At 44.3% G+C, this 20,916-nt stretch overlaps 1 protein-coding gene across 2 annotated transcripts in view; it reads left to right on the top strand.

The window, feature by feature from the left end:
• LRP5 (LDL receptor related protein 5) overlaps positions 1 to 20,916 on the top strand; it is a 173,816-nt gene that overhangs the window by 144,158 nt on the left and 8,742 nt on the right. For both annotated transcript variants that reach the window (XM_077321300.1, XM_077321301.1), the window contains exons 16-21: positions 3,710 to 3,919; positions 9,153 to 9,278; positions 16,067 to 16,303; positions 17,181 to 17,291; positions 19,455 to 19,691; positions 20,510 to 20,649. In XM_077321300.1, the coding sequence (XP_077177415.1) occupies positions 3,710 to 3,919; positions 9,153 to 9,278; positions 16,067 to 16,303; positions 17,181 to 17,291; positions 19,455 to 19,691; positions 20,510 to 20,649 (1,061 nt within the window). The remainder of the gene's footprint in view (positions 1 to 3,709; positions 3,920 to 9,152; positions 9,279 to 16,066; positions 16,304 to 17,180; positions 17,292 to 19,454; positions 19,692 to 20,509; positions 20,650 to 20,916) is intronic.

Below are 20,916 nucleotides of genomic sequence, written 5' to 3'. Positions count from 1 at the left end.
CCGCTTATCACACTGCCTTTTGTATCAACTCAGGCAAAACTTGTTCCAGGTTCATCCATCATGTCAATGCAGGCAATGACTCCTTCAACTCTTCTGTTGTCTGTAGAATTCATCCCAGTTTCCATTCCATGCCTCTGTGTAGGTGTCTACACATCAATAGACCTACTGTACTATCCCTGATAGTATCTATCCACTCAACAATGGCCACAGGATTGGAAAAGGTCAGTTTACATTCCAATCCCAAAGAAGGGCAATGCCAAAGAATGTTCAAACTACCGCACCATTGCACTAATTTCTCATGCTAGCAAAGTTATGCTCAAAATCCTACAAGCTAGGCTCCAGCAATATGTGGACCGAGAACTTCCAGAAGTACAGGCAGGATTTCGAAGAGGCAGAGGAACTAGAGATCAAATTGCCAACATATGCTGGATCATGGAGAAAGCTAGGGAGTATCAGAAGAATGTCTACTTCTGCTTCATTGACTATGCTAAAGCCTTTGATTGTGTGGAGCACAACAAATTGTGGCAAGTTCTTAAAGAGATGGGAATACCAGAGCATCTTATTTGTCTCTTGAGAAATTTATATGCAGGTCAAGAAGCAACAGTGAGAACTGAACATGGAATCACTGACTGGTTCAAAATTGAGAAAGGAGTTCGGCAAGGCTGTATACTGTCGCCTTGCCTATTTAACTTGTATGCAGAGCACATCATGAGAAATGCGGGATTAGAAGAGTCACAAATTGGGATCAAGATTGCAGGGAGAAATATCAACAACCTCAGATATGCAGATGATACCACTCTAATGGCAGAAAGTGAAGAGGAACTAAAGAGCCTGTTGATGCGGGTGAAGGAGGAGAGTGCAAAAGTTGGCTTGAAACTCAACATCAAGAAAACAAAGATCATGGCATCCGGCCCGCTCAATTCCTGGCAAATAGATGGGGAAGAAATGGAGATAGTGACAGATTTTATTTTCCTGGGCTCCAAGATTACTGCAGATGGGGACTGCAGCAAAGAAATTAAAAGACGCTTGCTCCTGGGGAGGAAAGCTATGGCAAATCTAGACAGCATCCTAAAAAGCAGAGACATCACCCTGCCAACAAAAGTGCGTTTAGTCAAGGCTATGGTCTTCCCAGTTGCAATCTATGGCTGCGAAAGTTGGACCATAAGGAAGGCTGAGCGTCAAAGAATTGAGGCTTTTGAACTCTGGTGCTGGAGAAGACTCTTGCGAGTCCCTTGGACTGCAAGGTGAACAAACCGGTCAGTCCTAGAGGAGATCAACCCTGACTGCTCTTTAGAAGGCCAGATTCTGAAGATGAAACTCAAATACTTTGGCCACCTCATGAGAAGGAAGGACTCCCTGGAGAAGAGCCTAATGCTGGGAGCGATCGAGGGCAAAAGAAGAAGGGGACGACAGAGAATGAGGTGGCTGGATGGAGTCACTGAAGCAGTAGGTGCAAACTTAAATGGACTCCGGGGAATGGTAGAGGACAGGAAGGCCTGGAGGATCATTGTCCATGGGGTCGCGATGGGTCGGACACAACTTCGCACATAACAACAACAACTATCCCTGAATACTCTAATTCAGCCTTTCTCAACTTTTTATCATTGAGAACTCTCTGAAACATTCTTCAGACATCAAGAAATCCTAGAAGTGGCATGATTGTGCAGAATATGCCTGATAAGCATGGTTGTGTACATGTCCGTCCTCTTTCCACCCTCTCCAGGACCATCACTGGCCATTTTGGGAGGGGTGGAGGGTCAGCATGACCATGTATGGTCATATTACCTGATAAATGCTTCCTCCCTAAGATTCACCAATCATCTCTTCCATGTGGAATAACCACCATAGAAGTCTTGCTTTTGAGGTAGTTGAAAATGGATTTGTTTATGACCATATTTGATTAATTCACTAGCATTCCTAAATTATGATTTTAAGTTGTTAATTTTTAATGTACTCTATTTAATATTTGATTATTTCATCTAGACTGTCACAAAGCTGAAGGATCACTGTCTTCATATTTTTCTTTGATTTGTACATCACCTTGATCGGTATGAATGCAGAATATACATGCATGGACAATCAAACTAAACAAACAATTTAAAATTGAAGTGTCACATATTCCTGTGGTGAAACTATTGCACTGTTTTGTTTCAACTATACCATAACTGCCATCCCTGCCCTGCCCTCTGTCGTCCAGTACTATAAATGGCAATAAACTATTCTGCAGGCATTTAATTGAAGCCAAGATGTTAAATAAAGAAATTAAGAACAATTGTAATCAAAGATTAATAACCTGCTTAGGTGAATGTTAACTCTCCGGCTGTCATCCATTCGACACTGTGTGGTCATCTTAATCCATGGAACTATGCATCTGCATTAGCTAGGGTTATCAGTCTCCAGGTGGTGGCAGGAGATGTCCTGAAATTACAACTGGTCCATAGATAAAAGAGATCAGTCCCCCTGGTAAAAGTGGACTCTATAGCATTGAGGTCTCTCCCTTCCCTTAACCTTGCACTCCCCAGGCTCCACCCCCAAAGTGTCTAGGAATTTCATAACCTAGAGCTGATCCTAGCTGTAGCAGACTTAAAAGCCACACATCCATCCTGCAGAGTAGAGTTGCCAACTCTGAGTTGGGAAACACCTAGAGGTGTTGGGGATGGAGTGTGAGGAGATCAGGGGTTGGGGAGGGATTTCAGTGGGGTATAAAACCATGGCGTCCAAAGCGGCTATTTTCTCCAGGCAAGCTGATCTGTCTCCTGGAGATCAGTTGTCATTCCTGAAGATCTGCCACTCACATTTCTAGAACAAGGTAGTACCTTTATTGGCATAATTGTTTTAACATTTTCAAGTAGCACTGATCTGGTGTTCAGCCTGGGGGGGGGGGGGGGTAAGGACTTTTCACTCAGATAAGATTATATGCTTCCAATACTTCATAATGGGCATGAATACAACAGAGCCAATTGAATCCTTTCAGTTTCCATTTTCAACAACAACTCATAATAAATGCTTCACATGAGCATGGTCTCCAGCTAGGTCATATATTGCTCATATGCAGGCATTGCACACATGGGCTGTTGCACAGAGTAGAAATCATTAAACATGGGAAGCAACATGTTTAAATTGATCTGTGCACTCAAGCTAATCAGATAGCTGATAGTTTAAAATAAGCTGTTTGCTACCTGAAGTGTTCCATACACATTTAGTTATATTTAAAACTGTGTGCTTGGAAATATTATAAAAAAGGAATAATTCTCGTCTACTCATGAATGTTATTTTCAAATAGTCCAAGCTCTGTAAGACTTATAATATTGTAAAATGGGAATTATGGGGCTTTTATTGTATTTTTTAATGTTTTATTATGTGAACCGCCGCAAGACCAATTGGGGAGCAGCGGCATACAAATCAATCAATCAATAAAAAGCTTATTTTATTTTGTTATTTTCTGTGGCCTCATGCCTTTTACATTGTTGTTCCCTCTGTCAATCAACTAGTTCTCTTCACCTGTTCATATATATAATATGAAATCCACATTGATTTTCTAAAAATTACTCTCTCTCTCTGCACATCATAGTATAAGTTGGATCTTATTCCTTATTATTCCCTTTATATTGCATCCATTCTGTAATTTTTATTCAGATACTGAATCCTTGAAAAGGGGATTTTATCACTTTAGATATGTTAATTAACAGAGGTTCAATTTTTCTTTCAGGAGCTAACCGTGTGACACTACAGGACTCCAACATTCTTCAGCCAATGGGGTTGACAGTGTTGGGAAATCATCTATACTGGATTGATCGTCAACAGCAGATGATAGAAAGAGTTGAGAAAACCAATGGATACAGGAGGACCAGAATACAAGGGCGAATTGCTCATCTGACAGGCATCCATGCTGTTGAAGACATTGACATGGAGGAATTCTGTAAGTTTATTACTTCACATTTCTCTGGTATTAGTTCATTTTAAATCTTTAGCAGTGTGTGTATACACACACACACATATATATGTGTGTGTGTGTGTATGTATATATATGTGCATGTATGTATGTAAGTGTATATATATGTGTGTGTGTGTGTATACACACACACACACACACACATATATACATGCATTGGAATCTTTTTACAGATGGTTGACTTGACTCTTCAGATAACTTCAAATCATCTAAAATTTTAGTGGTAACTGTAGGTGACATTTTGCATCTGTATATGCGTCATGATGAAGGTTGATTTTATAAGCATGTGATAGATTTCTATGTTAATTGTGCTAGGCTGAGCATGGGTATTTCAGGGGTCAAAAATTATACTCAGCACTATGAAAGAGGGCATAGAGAAGACATGCCCAGATGTTTTGTTGAGTTTCCACCTTGAATCATTGGTACACTGAGGAGCTCCGCGAGAAGAAACGAGAGCTGAGATGACTAGAGCGAGTCTGGAGGAAGACTCGTGACGAAGTGTCAAGAGCATACTATAGAATGCAGTTAAGAGCTTATGAGATGGCGGTGAAGTCGGTAAAATGCAAATTCTATTCGACTGAAATTGCATCTGCAAACTCACGCCCAGTGCAATTATTTAGGATAGTTAGATCTCTTACCGCCATAGAGGAAGGGCACCAAAATAACAGCCAATTGGACATCACCTGTGAGGCCTTTGCGAGTCACTTTGCAGATAAAATCTCAATACTCCGCCATGACCTCCTTCCTACTAGAGGCCCCTTGGCCGGCTTTGGAGAGTTCACTGAGTAACTTCAGATGACTCATGCTGACCGAAGTGGACAAGTTGCTAAAGACAGCGAAGCCAACCACTTGCTCTCTAGATCCATGTCCATCATGGCTACTAAAAACATCCGACATAAGAGGTAGTAGCCCCCCTCCGGGAAATAATCAACCTCTCCCTTTCAACAGAATTCCCGGAGGGACTAAAAGAGGCAGTGGTTCACTCGCTACTTAAAAAATCTTCTCTGGATCCACGACAGCCATCCAACTATCACCCCGTCTCGTACTTAGCATTTCTGGAGAAATTGCTTGAAAAAGCAGTCATGGACCAATTGTCAGCATTCGGACCTAGACCCATCCCAGTCTGGTTTCCAGCCTGGCCATGGGGTAGAGACAGTGCTAGTTGCCCTGGTGGACGACCTCTCTCGCCAGCTGGACCGGGGCAGGTCAGCGCTGCTTATATTATTAGATATCTCAGCAGCATTCAACACAGTAGATCATGAGCTTTTAGCTCACTGCCTCGCCGATGCTGGGATCAGAGGGACTGCCCTTCAGTGGCTGATCATCTTTCTCCGGAATCACAGACAACTGGCTTGTGGAGTCCCCCAAGGGGCAATTCTCTCTACAACTCTATTTAACATCTTTATGCACCTCTTGTCCAACTGGTGCGGAGGTTTGGGATGGGTTGTCACCAATATGCTGATGACAGCCAGCTCTTCCTGTTAATGTATGGCCGCCCTGACTCTCCCCGAGAAACATTAGCCAACTGCCTGGAAGCAGTGACAGGGTGGCTCAAGTAGAGTCATCTGAAGCTCAACTCTTCAAAGACGGAGGACCTGTGGCTGGGCAGGAAAGGTCCAAGTGAGGAAGCGCGCCTACCCAATCTGGATAGAGTGCAGTTAACAGTGGCTCATTCCGCCAGAAACCTGGGAGTGATACTCGATGCCTCCCTCTCAATGAAGGCTCAGATCACAATGGTAGCATCGCTGGCATTTTACCACCTTTGCCAAGCCAAACTACTAGCGCCTTTATTGGCCCCGGAACACCTCGCCACAGTGATCCATGAGATCACCTCTAGGCTGGACTTCTGTAACTCGCTGTACTCTGGCCTGCCCTTATCCTTGATCTGGAAACTGCAATTGGTCCAGAACGCGGCTGCCAGGGTCCTCACAGCAACACCTCGGAGGTCCCACATTCAGAAGCTGCACTGGCTCCCTGTTGAATTCCAGATCAGGCTTAAGGTTTTGGTTATCACCTTTAAGGCCATACGCAGTCTGAGCCCAGTATACCTGAGGGATCGCCTCTCCGCCTACACCCCTCAAATATCCTTGCGCTCTACTACCTCCAACCTCCTGGTGGTCGCTGGCCCCAAAGAAGCCCACTTGACCTCAACCAGGGCCAGAGCTTTCTCCATTCTGGCCCCCACCTGGTGGAACAATCTCCCAGAGGATATCAGGGCCCTGACGGAACCCAAACAGTTCCGCAGGACCTGCAAAAGGGAGTTCCTCCACCAGGCATTTGGTTGAGGTTGACCTGGACCATCGCTTCCAATTGGCCCTCAGTCCCCCCCCCCTCCTATTACGACCGCCACTGATTTGCCTAACCTACTGGGTCCCTGTAAGAGTTGAGCTGTGGCTCCTTTGCAGTTCTATCATAATATTATTGCTGTTATCATGTTGGGGTTGTTGTTGTAGTGTTATTGCTGTTGTCACATGTGTTACTTCATGTTATCTGTATCTGTTTCCTGTAAACCTCTCTGAGCCTTCGGGGGAGGGCGGTATATAAAAATAAATAAATAAACAAACAAACAAATAAATAGGATCCTTCCTGGAATTTCATAGAGTTTGAAAATATGGTGATGGGTGAAGTTTCAAGCACAATTCCACTTTGAGGACAGATTTGATTTACAAGCCACATAATATGATTTTTCAACTTGTGAACCTCATAGATTGTAAAAATCTAAAGGTCCTCTTGGTAGTTTGGTGTCCTGCTCCACATCAGTCTCTAAAAAGATAAGCCCACAACTTATTATATTATTATATGACTAGAAATAAAGCCCGCTGTCGCACAAATACAGCGGGCGCTAGCTGGGGGACTCTTGTTTTTCTGGGGGGCTCACCGGCTGGGCGGGCCCCTCCAGCGGAAGGGAGGACGGTCGTGAGGCAGCATGTGAAGGGCACGAAGTTGTCGCAGCGGCTCTGCGGTGCCAGGCGGCGGTGGCTCCCTGTTCCCAGCGGGCGTCCAGACGTGGGGGCGAGGGTGGGCGGTGCTCCCCAGGAGGGGTTGTCGATGGGTGGCCGCTGTCAGCGGCAGGCAGCGATGATAGGCAGCGCGGGGTGGGGGTTGAGAGGGCGACGGGGATGGGGCAGCCATGCACCGGAATCAGCGCAGGCATGTAGGAGGAGTGGGGTGGGGTAGGGGGCCGGCCATGGGGGACTCGGAGGGGCCCAATGAGTGGCACTCGGAGGAGCCCAATCAGGAGCCGCAAAGCGGCTCCTGATTTGTCCCCTCCGAGTTTTTCTCCATGATCCAGTGTATGTTGGCAATTTGATCTCTAGTTCCTCTGCCTCTTCGAAATCCTGCCTGTACTTCTGGAAGTTCTCGGTCCACATATTGCTGGAACCTAGCTTGTAGGATTTTGAGCATAACTTTGCTAGCATGAGAAATGAGTGCAATGGTGCGGTAGTTTGAACATTCTTTGGCATGGCCCTTCTTTGGGATTGGAATGTAAACTGACCTTTTCCAATCCTGTGACCATTGTTGAGTTTTCCAAATTTGCTTGCATATTGAGTTTAGCACTTTTACTGCATCGTCTTTTAAGATTTTGAATAGTTCAGCTGGAATGCTGTCACCACCACTAGCTTTATTATTGCTCAGCCTTCCTAAGACCCATTTGACTTCACATTCCAGGATGTCTGGCTCCAGGTCAGTAACTACCCCATCGTGGTCATCAGGGATGTTAAGCTTGCTCTTGTATAGTTCTTCTGTATAATTTTGCCACCTTTTTTTAATCTCTTCTGCTTCTGTGAGTTCCCTACCATTTTGGTCCCTTATTATACCCATCTTTGCATGAAACGTTCTCTTCATATCTCCAATGGGGTTTGTAGTGGCCAATATCTGTCCAAACTCCACAGTAATTTTTAACTGTCTACTGGTAAAGTTTTGAATATTTATGTAGCTCCTTTAAAATGTGAGCAGCAACAATGCTAACACCTTGCCTAGGAACTAGGGTTGGGCGCTTCGACGTCCAAAGTGGGCATTCACGCCCGAAGCAGCCTGCGCCGTACCACAGGGGGGAGGGAAGGTGCGGACACTGGCATGCCGGCGGGTGCACACACGCCAGCGGAGAGCCCTGCGCCTGCGTGTGTGCGCCCTTTGATGTTCCGACGCCCGCGCGTCCCCTTCCCCCCCCCCTCCCCCACGGCGCTGACTGCTTTGGGCGCGAATGGCCGCTTCGGAGGACTGCTGCAGCATCAATAATGGCATGTTCCAGAAGTGACATTATCACATTAGGAATGTCCCAGCAGCACTCTGTAATTTAAAAATTCTGTAATAAAATGGTTTCTACCATAGAGTTTTTGGCCAGATACTAGCCCATTGCCTAGATGTATCAATGTAATAATGTCACTTCTGGTACATGCCAGAAATGATATCACGGTGTTGCCACTGACTTATCCTGGGCCTCCCTCTTGCCTCTGATCAGCAGTTGTGGCAGGAAATTTCACACACAAACCTCCATTGGGAAGTTAGCAACCCTACACTATAATGCAAGTTAACAAAACTATAGTGGCTTTCTGGCTTCCAAGATAGTTGAGCAAAATGCTTTCCCAGAATTTTTCAAGCTCTTTGTAGTCTGTTTCTATTGAAACAATCTGAGTATACAATGAAGAGTTTTAGAGCATGTCCTTACATGGACTTTATTTTGATACTTGTGCTGATACCCAGTAGTCCAGATAACAGACTACAAGACTAATTGATTCCACAGTCAAGATAAAAGAATGCTGCGTAAAACACCACGTTATTTTCTTTTCTGTGTTAAAGTACTAAGCGGAACAGTACAGAAAGTACCAAATATGAATAAAGTAATTTTAAAATGAATTCTTTCTTACATCAGTTACTCCTGCTGTAAGATCTTTCTCATTAACCAAATAATTCAGTCTGTTTTACTAGTTAAAGAAAGCAGTTCCTTAACATTTAAATATTGTCACATAAAAACTGCTCTGATTTCTAAAGTAATGTTTTTGTCCTTTTCTTGTTTGGTTAACTGCTACTTTTGTATTTACTCAAAACCCTGTGATCGTGTGACATGGTGAAATGCCTTTAAAAGGAAATGCCTTTAAAAGGAGAGTTATCATGTCGTGCTGTAAAATGCGATGGTTATGACAGAATTCTTTCCCTCTAAACTGTAAGCAAGAAAAACATGTTTACTATTTTTATGCAGCTGCACACCCATGTTCTCGAGATAATGGTGGATGTTCACACATCTGTATAGCAAAAGGAGATGGAACTCCAAGGTGCTCCTGCCCAGTTCACTTGGTACTTCTGCAGAACCTCTTAACATGTGGAGGTAAGTAGACTAAGCAGAAGCTTTTTATGTGCCACATCAGTAAAGTTCAAAGGATTTCTTGATTTCAGAGTACAAACTTATTTCAAGTTGATTGTACTATAGCCACGATGTTGTCTTAGCCTTCCATCTTTAAATAGGACAGAGTCCTATTAAATAAAAGACTAAGGCCACCTGGGGAGGAGTTAGGGCGGGCCCTGTCCAGGATAAAAACTCAGAGGGCCCAATCAGGAGCCGCGAAGCGGCTCCTGATTGGGCCCTCCGAGTGTCCATCCAGGACCAAGCAGCCAATGGGGAGGCGCGCAAAGTGCCTTCCTATTGGGCCCTCACCAGGACAGACCAAAATTCCATTCACCCAGCCCAGTCTGGCTGCCAGTCTGCTCCTGACCACTGAAGGGAGAGGAGGTCAGTAGGGCTGCCAAGGGGGATGAGAACAGAGGCTGCGCCAGTCCTTTTCACCTCAAGGCTGTCCTAACTGTCATGTCCAACTGTAAATTGCCTCAGAACCCTGACAGAGCTGGCAACAGGCTGGTGAGTGCACTCCCTCCTCCCCTTCAGGCCTGCTGCAAAGGAGCCTCTGACAGGCCCTGACTGAGGGAAGGAGGCCTTTCCAAGAGCAACGCAGGGGAGACTGAGGGCCTTCCTTTTGAGGGGGGGGGACTGTCCCCTTCTGCCAAATGGTTGCCTGACAGGGAGGCCACAGAAAAGCCCCTTCTCACTTAAAATACTGCTCTGGCTGGGGATTAGACACAGCCAAGCCATGTGTCTTTCTTCTTTGCAACTCTCTGCAAATTTGAGGCCTACTGCGCAGCATTATTCTGCAGACAAAACTGGATGCCTTTGCAGAGTTTCTTTTGTCTCCTGTTTCATCTACACAACAACCCTGTACAGTAGGCCTCAACATTCAACCCCATGTCCTTACAGACTGGACAAATCCTCCCCTTCCTCTTCCCACTGCCAAGCTCTAGCGCCCGTTGTATTCTTGGAGACAACGGGCTTTGCCCCTAGTAAGTAATATAGTCCAGATCACAGCTGTTTGGGTCCTTACCAGGATTCGGTGGAAAGCACACACATAACCTGTGCTCTTCCAGTTGCACTGGCCCCAGACATCGGAGCGAAACAGGTTCAAGGTTTTGGTTCTAACCTTTAACGCCTCAGACAGTCTGGGACCATTGTCTCTATGGCACCACATTTCCCATTATGCCCTCCATACAACATTAAGATTTAGTGAGCAAAATCTGCTCAGGATCCCCAACTTCAATCAGGTCCTTTTCTGACCTGGCCTGGTGAACGTTCTGTCCAGTGAGATCAGAGCATTTGCAAGAGTCTTAATCCATCAGCTTATTGCTGGGTTTACATTTTCACAGTTGGCTTATAAACCTAAATTCCATATAAAAACATTTTGGTGTTTAGGAGCTTTGTTTTAGAGTTCTGAATATGGAACTTAGTTTTCTGGGGTTTTTTCCTGGCATCTTATGCCCTTTGTCGTCCCAGGGGTGAGGGTAACATAATCATTATGCAGTAATTTGATACAGTATAATTAAATGTCATTTAAATAAGTAGATGTCTTGTAACACAGTAACAAGCACTGCTGTAACATATTTCAAGGAAAATCCCTTTTGGAACATAACATTTTTTTTTTACCAGGCATAATTTGTGCAATTCCATCTGTGCTGTGAGACAGTGTTCTACCCTGAACCTGTGTCCTATTTTTCTTTCACATGTCAACTATGTTAGTTTTCCTAGAGGTAAATGTTTTCTGTGTTGAGGGAAGGACAGACCTTCAGTGTTTTAGCTAACTGCTTCTTTTCTCAAGTATATTTTGGAGACACTTGTTTCTCTTACATGACACAGTTGCTAGATTGACCCACAGAGGCAGCAGTTGTATGCATGAAACAGCCACCATAGCATCATCATTCTTTGCCCTTGTTAAAATCTGTGGTGAAAGGTTGTGTGAGCTAGATTTGGCAGCGCGCAACATTTCTGTGTTTCCAGTTTTGTTGTCTCCTTTAATGCAGAAAAAATGTACTCAAAAACTTCTAGCTCCTCTGAAAGAATATCTTATGCAGGAATATGCTACACTGTGGTTTTACTTAGGCTCTGCTTCCATTTTTAGATATTCAAATATCACTATTCATTTGCCCCAATATTCTTTTGAAAGTCAAATTTGTAAATTTCAGAAGCAGTGGTAGCCAGGGAACCAGTTTAGTCTGTTTGCATAAATGATTGCATTATGGGTATACTAGAATGAAACCCATTGTAGCTGTGGGCACTAGCATGACAGGAGAGTGGAGTTTCCTGTTTGGAATTGTTGGTGTCCCTGAACTCACATAGTGTTTGAGGTAGAAGGTCCTGCCCACCCTTGGACTTCTGAGGCTTCACCTCCAAGCCTCAAGGGACATTCATGACCCAGGGGTCACCAACGTTCAGCTTTGGGCTGGAAAGCTCCTGGAATTGGAGATAGTAGCAGAATTTAGAGATCAGCTCGCCTGGGAGAAAAGGATGTTTTGGAGGGGGGAACTGTACAACAACAATTCATCTCCAGCCTCCTGAAGATGACATGGCTTGGCTGCGAGGTGAACTCTGTGGCACAGAGGTTGCACGATGGGATAGATGGGGACCTGGGGATGTACTTGAATTGCAAATATTTTCCAGGCAACATTGATTGGTCACTCTGGAAAAAAGCTGTGCCTTTGGATCCCATTGAAGTGCAGGGATGGGAGATGACAGTTTGTAAACAAAGAGAAATGTTGTGAGGCAGTAATTGCTAATAACAATAAATAATTCATAAACATGTCAGTTTCTTCCTTTAATGAAAATGTTTAATTTGGAGAATTCAAGGCCATTGCGGTAGCAAATAAAATGGGTGTTGATTGGGGGGAGGGGGTCCTGTTTGGAATTGGTGGTGTCCGTGAACTTGCGTGGCATTTGAGGCATATTGTCTTTGTACTGTGGTGGCTGGTAGGACGTTCTGGGCTGGTGATGTACAGAGTGGATTCCAATGAGCGCAAGTGGAGCATTGAGTGGATACTTGGAGAGAGCGGAGATGATGGAGGTGGTGATGTGTTTGATGGTGTGGTGGTTAGAGGAGGACCCCCTGGTAGACAATGTTTTTTGTAAATATATGGTCTGAATGTGGAATCAGCATGCCCTGTTGTGGTCCGGGGGTGACATGGATGTGTAGGTCCTGAAAGTGGTGTTCTTGTGAGTGCAACATAGCATTTTGGCGAGGGCATCATGGAGGCAATCCTGCTCAACTTCATAGAGCATCTTGCATGCCTGGGCAAAGGGTTGTTGGCAGTCATGAAGGAGCTGAGTTCCTGCAGAAGGATAAGGTTACAGCCCTCATTTTCGGGGAACTGGAGCCGTTGGTCTGTAGCCTACAGTGAATCCAGTTATGTAGAACTGTGCATATTTGCATGGCTCGCCAGGGGTGGGATGTAGTGTGCTAGTGTGGTGGTAGATAGCCCCACTGCTCTGGAAGCAGTATGGGCCATAGTGAGGTGGTGTGGCGGTAGAGGCACCCATGGAGGTGAATACTAATGAACTATTAATGGGGCGGATGTTGGCCAGGAAGTTGGCAGAGTACTCATGGCATTTGGAGAGTAAGTTGATGATGAGGGTTACAGTGCGAATGGGTGGGAGGCTGACAGCTCTATTAGAGCAGCATGTAGAGTAGCAGCCAGCATTGTGCCTCTCACCAGGAAAGTGTTGTGCTTGGCAGGAGAGACAGGTCTCAGTGAGATTGCCACAGGAGTGAGGGTCTGAAGTGGTTAGGATCCCTGGGATGGTGAATGCAGCAGGTAGAGCCCCACAAACAATGGGCACGAGAGGGGGTTGAGGAGCAGCCAGGTGAGTTGTTGGATCACTGGGGACCGTCTGTGGTGGTGTTAGAGCTGCACTGGTGGGACAGATGTCTGTGGAGGTCCCTGGAGTGTGGTCCTGTGGAGTGGTGCCCGGGAAAGAGGACAGGCTGCATGCAGCAGTGGCAGCACTGGTCCACCTGTGTTGGTCACTATGTCTGCTGTCAGCAGCAACCTGCTCTGGATCACGGGAAACGCGGCATCGGCGGTTGTAGGCCTTATGAACTTTTCTAACAGTGGGTGTTGGTCCACAGCATAGACGCAGGAGGCCAGAAGATGCGAGCAGCAGAGTCAGGCAGTCAGTATGCAGAGCAGTGAAGCAGTCAGGCAGGAAATCAGGCAGGTATTGGAGGGGCACTGAAGGGAGAAGGAGTAGATGAGAGACGTGACTGGGAGAGATGGAGTTTGGGAGCATAGGAGGGAGGGCGCCCTGGGGAAGGCTCACTGGCAAAATGCTTCTGTGTGGTTTATTTCCTATACAAACTTGATATTGTTATAGAATCTGTGAGGACTATCTCTTCTTTTAGATGTGTGTCAAAATGTTTCCATTGTAGTGTCTTCTGTGCAGTCCTACATGGGAACTGCACATGCACAGGCCTATCCCGGGCATTCCAAAAGCTCTTGATAATACAGAGTGTTTTCCCAAGAGTTAATGCAGTGCCTGTATAAAGGTAGGGAGAGTACTTCCCTCCATCAGTTCTTCTTCATCACTACTGAAGGAGGGCTGTCTGTCTTATCTCCTGGGGGAAAAAGAATAGCTGCTTAGTATTCTTCTGGACTCATTCTCTGAAGCATGAACCAATCTCTTCAAAAGCTCTCTTCAAAAGTCTTCCAAGTGTGGAACCAAGATATCACAGATAGACGGCAATAATTCCTGCCTATTCTGCCTGGGGAAAGGCCATGATACATCAGGGTGTGCTGTGTGTAAGCAATTTACCTTTACGAGTCACAGTGAGAGAGCTTTGCACCTAAAACCTACGTTATGGGAAAGCACCCTGAATGGGGCACCTCTGGCTTTGGTATGCCGGCAGGGGGTGGAAAGGGACTCTTATAAGCCACCTAGGACTTCATCAGTTCCTTCTGGCACTGACTTCTGCATTGGTTCTGACTGCCATAGGTTTCATCAGCTCCAAGGCCACACTGTTGGAGCTTCCCACCAAAGTCTAAATCTAAACACTCTGTTGGGAAGTGGTGCGTTTGTGCCAAATATGGTTGGGAAGCATAGCTGTGTATGCACCCACCTGGGACCCTTCCCACCCCTTTCAGGCCCATCATTGACCATTTAGGGCAGGAGGGGGGAAGTTGACATGACCATATATAGTCATATCACCTGATAAATGTTTTAACAATTTTCAATATATATATAATTAACTCCCATTCATGAAACCATTCCAGGGCCATCCAGAAACTCCTGGGTTGAGGAAGCCTGATCTGGACAATTGACTAGATATGGCTCTGTTCAAAGTAGTGCTGTTATCACCCTTTGGGAACTTCAACTACACCATCTGGGCTTGTTGCAAGCTCTAGTACCAGTGTCCATGTTCACATTAGATGCTGCGTTGTTGTGATTCATAGTCTAAGGAAGAGTGCTTGCACTCGAAAGCTCCCACCATGAATAAATCTTTGTTGGTCTTAAAGGTGCTACTGGACTCTGATTTTGTTGTGCTGCTTCAGACAGACCAACATTGCTACCCACTTGAATCTATACCAGGAGAAATTAGTTCTCCAACTCAACACAAAACCTTTATCAGAGCCTTCCTGGATTTCATCTGGGGGAGGCACCTTTCCTCCCAAGGACAGGTTTACCCACATGGAAGCAGCAATAGCCTCTGTTCTATCTTGCTGTTTTCAGAGTGCTCAAAATGTCCAAATGCTGTTAGGTTTTAGGTTCTAATGGGTAGCCGTGTTGGTCTGAAGTAGCACAACAAAAATTGAGTCCAATAGCACCTTTAAGACCAACAAAGATTTATTCAGAGCGTGAGCTTTCGAGTGCAAGCACTCTTCCTCAGACTAGATGGAACAGGGATAATAAGCGTGCAGATTATAAGGCAAAAGTACATTGTGCAAATCAGTAAACTGTGTCATAATACCCAAATTAAGCCATATTATACCATATGATAATTCTTTGCTAAAACAGCCAAGAATGACTCAGAGGGGGCCTTACACATGTTAGATGCCCTCTCTTTTTATTTGCAAAGAACAGGACCATTTAAGGAGGACAGAAACCTCTTCATTGCCTTTAGGGAGGACCAAGAAAGGTTGCATAATTTCTGCCAGAACAATATCCCACTGGATTGTGTACATCACTTATTATTGTTTTGCAGAGTTCAGTGTAGCATCCCCACTAGGCATTGCAGCCTTTTCTGTCAGGGCATAGGCAACCTCTGCTTTCCAGAGTGTGTCATCTCTGCTAGACATTTGCAAGGCAGCCACCTGTTCTACAGCATTTTCATTCATTAAGCAGTACATTGTTGATGTGGACTCCAGGAGTGATTTTGGTGTAGGCAAAACAGTCCTCCAAATTCTGTATGATTAAGAGTTCCACACTCACCTCCTCTGGTAAGCTGGCTTGGCATTCTCCCATGAGAGACAGCACAGAAGACACTGATGAAAACATGATTCCCCTTACTTTTAACTCATTCAGGCATACACTGTGAGCTTTCTGGACTTCTGTTTAGATCTTGTTTCTAGTGGCAACTTCAGGGAACTGAGGGAGGGAAGTATTTTCTCACCCTTTATATAGGTGTTTATATAGGTGTTAAAATATAGTAACGTACCTCACACTGTCAGTTTTTGGAACAGCCTGTGCATGTCCAGTTCCCTGTGTGTGTCTGTGCAGAAGAACACTTGATGAACATCATGTTTTCCCTGTTTAAAATTGCTTATTCTACTGTAAATTAAATGAATACTTTTCATTCCCTTGCTCAGAGCCTCCAACATGCTCCCCAGATCAGTTCACATGTGCCACTGGAGAGATAGACTGCATCCCTATGGCATGGCGATGCGATGGATTCTCTGAATGTGATGACCGGAGTGATGAGGATAGCTGTCCAATATGCTCAGCAGCCCAGTTTCAGTGTGAGAAAGGGCAGTGCATTGATGCTCGGTTGAGATGCAATGGAGAAATCGACTGCCAGGATAAATCAGACGAAGCAGACTGTGACAGTAAGATCAATTATTTTAACCTTATGGGGTAAATGCTAGACGATGTTTAGTGGCATTTCCACAACTTCCACGCATTGACTACACAAAGTGCAAATAAAAATCACTTATTCAAAAAAGTTTTTGCTGTTGCGGATTTTTACAGCCCCGCTGCTGTCTTGTCACAGCAGTAGTTCTGCCCACCACCATGATCCTGATACCATGTTGTGAGTTGGGTGAGTAGTGCTCTTGATTCAGCACCCATGCACAAATCCATTATTTTGGAAGTGCTGCAAATGGGCCGTTATTGTTTCCCTACCTTTTCAGAGACCTCTTGAGATACAAAATAGAATTGGAAGGATTCGATCTTTATTTCTTCGGGGGATTGTGCTACAATCTGCATTGCTTTTGGATGGGTCAGGTGTCAAGCATTGAAATTAACTGTCACTGGTCCTCCTACCTCATTTACTCATAAACAACCAGCCAGGGTTTAGAAGTCTTTTCTCTCCACTTTGGGTACCTAACCATAAACAGGTGTAATCCCTTTTACTTATTTCTTAGGAATATCAATGTATTCATGAGCAAATCATTATAAAATTGCAGTAACAGGAAAGTGATTGGAAAAGTATAATCTGGATGAATTGCTCCATCCTTTAATGTTGAGGTGCTTGTTAAAAGGGCTGGTTAATTTCTGTTGGTTGTCCATTTCACTGTGTCAGTGCTCTGGCTTGCTAGTACTTCACACAGTATGGATTACTAATGTATAACTGACAACTTTTCAGAATCTGACAAGAAGACTATTGTTTTAGGCCTTTTTATTTTAAAAAGACATCTGATGCTGTATTAATGTTCTTTTCACTATTTGATTTAGACTGGGAATGAAATATATGTTCTCTTGCAGCAATTTGTCTTCCAAATCAGTTTCGATGTGCCAGTGGCCAATGTATACTCACAAAACAGCAGTGTGACTCATTTCCAGATTGCATTGATGGTTCTGATGAACTTGCATGTGGTAAGGACCTTCTTTTTGTTGAATTGTGTTTCCATCCAGATACTTATTAGTCCTAGAATATCCCTTTAAAAATTACCCTTAAACTTAGCAAAGTAAAACCATATTTGTACAACTGAAAGAAGAAAAATTTGCAGCTATAAGATCAGCCAACAGTGATGCTTATGTGACCATCTGTGTGCTTTCTAGAGTGGGAATTTTCTGGATCCCCCATCTTTTGCAGACCACTGAGTTCCCTGAAATTTTGTTCATAGGAGGGCAATGGACCCTAAGTAATAGCATAAGTGGCAAAGCTGATTGAGGCAGGAATTAATGGAAATTGCCATCCACTGTTCCACAAATGGTAATGCCATTCTCTCAAAGAAATGTGGATCCATTCTTGTATACCCAAGTATGTTTTGTGAAAATGAATTTGTTCATGCTATGGCTCATTGGAAAGGCAACAGAATAAGATACAGTTGTCTTAATATACTTCAGGTGACTATCTGGATTAGGTAAACTACTGTGTGCCATAAAATCACAAAAATGTGGGGAAACTTTACTTTGATTTATGCTTTATATCACACACACAGAAAAAGTAATGGATACAGGCATTATTAGTTACCTGCAAGGGAGTTTATTAGCCTTCCAACAGTGATTTTAAATTTGGAATTGGTCACATAGGGATGGGCATGAACAGTTCACAAACTAAAGTTTGTGGCTTATAAAGTAAAGTTTATGGCAGGGTGACTAGCAGGAACTTTCCACAAACTTTCAAGCTGTTCATGGTAATTCATGAATGGATATATTTCTAGACAGACTATCTCCACTCAATTAAAATGTTTACCAAACTTTAAAGCAATGAGGAAGTGGAATTCTCCAGCCTTGGGAAAACCAATGGGGGGCTTTCAAAGCTTAACAGGCATTCCTGGCTGCCAATAACAGAGTTTCCATTCTGCTCTATGGGATTAGAATACCATATATATCCTCAGCTAAACTCTTCAGCCTCTCATCTGTTGGCTGTAGGACAGAGAGGCAGTAAACTTGTTAAAATCATTTATTCATGACTGTGAATACCTCTCCCGTGCAGAGGTTTGGGTGGTAGGTGGGCTCAGAGCTCTTGAGACAATCCATTTATCTGCTCATGCTGAGCCGAAGGGCTTAGCTACTGGGCGCAGTGGCTGAGGATCCACATTTGTATCCTGATTGTAAATTCCTCTCCTCTGCTAGGGTTTGGGTGTTTGATGGACCCAGGGCTCTGAGCCATTCTATCTGTCTGCTCACATTGAGCAGAGGGGCTTAGCTACTGGGTGTCTTGGCTGAGGGGTCACATTTATACCTTCCCACTCTCTTGATTGTGAACCACTCTGTGCCATGAGAGTGAAAGTGGATGCAAAGGGTGCTCATTGTGGAGGGGAAGAAGTTTTTCAACCCCCGTCCCTTGGCACCAAACCCATCCTGCCAGCCCACTGGAGCCTGGCTCTAGCAAGGCATCAGCAGGAGTCTCAGAGCCTTTCCCTACTCTGTTTCTGGGGCTCTCCCCAGAGACAGCAGAGTTGTTAGCCTTGCCCAGACAGCAGGAGTTGCTAATGCTCTTTGGAGAAGAAGACTCTGACAGCTGTGATTCAAACCACCTTCCAATATGTCATTCCCCAGGAGATGCCAACAGTGCTATCCAGGAGGGCTATGTGGATGGCCCAGGAAGCAGTCACTTACCTTGTCAGTGAGATGATTGCTGAGAATGGCCAAACCTTCTCCCTCATGGAGGGCATAGCCTTATGCTGGCTGCTGGAATACCTAATCTCTATCCAGCTGAAGGAATACCTGGAAAATACTGATCAGGTTTTATTTTTTTTATTTTTTGGGGGGGGGTATTTTTTCAGCTCAGATATATTAAATGCATATCCTTGCTCTGATCCCTGCAGGTCCCAGGCTGCTTATGTTCCTGATGCAGTCTTTTATTTTTCTGCCTTGTCTCACCTTTCCATTTTTACAGTCTCACAATTGCCATTTCACACACAGTGTACAAAAATGTAAAACATTATTTTATTTTAGACATCATTAACTGAGCCTACTTAGTCTGGGGCAAAAGGGCATGAACTTAATAAATTTGCCACAGATTGACTGACTACACCTTTTTTTTAGAGAGTTTCACATCAGTCATGGACTTTCCTTCTTCTTTTCCAGCAAAAAGTAAATCCTCTTCAGATGAGTCTCAACCCCACAGTAGTGCCATCGGGCCTGTCATTGGTATCATTCTGTCTCTCTTTGTCATGGGAGGAATGTATTTTGTTTGCCAACGAGTGGTGTGTCAGCGCTATGCTGGGCCAAACGGACCTTTCCCACATGAATATGTCAGTGGTACACCTCATGTCCCTTTAAATTTTATTGCTCCAGGAAGCTCTCAGCATGGTACTTTCACAGGTAAGGTCTCTGCATGTATTCCTTAAATGTATTTATTTCATAACATGTCAAAAAGCAACTTGATGATTAAATATGGCTGGGCAGAGCATTCCCCAAGCCAGGTCAGAAAAGGCCCTGGACCTGATTAAAACCAATCTAATTTCTTTGGAGTTGGGGATCCTGAGCAGATTTTGTTTGCTAAATCTTAATGTTCTTTGGGGGACATAGTGGGACATGCTTAGCTGGGCAAGGAAAGGCAAATGTCTTAAGCTGTTTGTGTCTGGATTCAGAGTTTTGGATCAAAGTCATGACATCAATATAGAACTTTTATAATCGTATTGTCTGTCACTCAGAGCAGGATAACACAGACAAATTTGGTGTGGGGTTTTTCTTTAGCTGCTCTGGACTGCCAGTGCTTGCTCCTAGGCTGCTACTTGATCACCATTTTAGAAATCAGTAGAGAGACGTGTGTCCGCTCAGAAAATCACCTACTTTAGAGGGTTCTTTGAACCATTTGATTGACTCAAAATTAGAGGACTTTAGGATTACAGGGAGGACTGCATTCTGTGCAAACTTGGTACCATTCTCTTGATAAAAATCTGCCCCAGACTTCTAGAATTCTGAAACCACATAAATTTGAATCCTAAATTGATAGTATTCAACAATAAGCAATCGCAGTAATAATCCTCCTCCTCCTCACCACCACCACCACCACCACCGAAGTTGAAATTATAACACAATTTTTCTTGGTATGCTCCTCTACTGGCAGTTGACTTGATTTTGCATGATTACATGCAAGTGTAAAATCCTGACTCTCTCTCCTTTTGTTCTCCACATAGGTATCTCATGTGGAAAATCTATGATCAGCTCCATGAGCCTCATGGGAGGAAGCAGCGGTGCCCCTCTTTATGACAGAAACCATGTAACTGGGGCCTCCTCTAGTAGCTCGTCTAGCACTAAAGCCACTTTCTATCCACAGGTAAGTTTTGAAAGCACTAGTTTCCCTGTCCTCCAAAATTAACACAAAATATGCATGGATGCTAAAGATTAATCAAGATGATTCTTGGGCATTGGACCCTACTGATTTCAAACAGGGCTAATGCTCATTGATAATAGTTGCCACTCTCTTTTGTGTTTCATTAAGCAATAATGAAATTGTTTTCAGAACAATCCCAGAAAAGTCAAAATGATGAGTCAGCTTGCTAATGAATAAGCAACAACTGATTTTGAGCACATGTTTTTGCTA

This window comes from Paroedura picta, chromosome 2 (genome assembly GCF_049243985.1).
Source record: "Paroedura picta isolate Pp20150507F chromosome 2, Ppicta_v3.0, whole genome shotgun sequence".
In the NCBI taxonomy this organism is placed as follows: domain Eukaryota; kingdom Metazoa; phylum Chordata; class Lepidosauria; order Squamata; family Gekkonidae; genus Paroedura; species Paroedura picta.
Note: the sequence above shows the minus strand (reverse complement) of the source record. Positions and strands in the feature narration are given on the sequence as shown.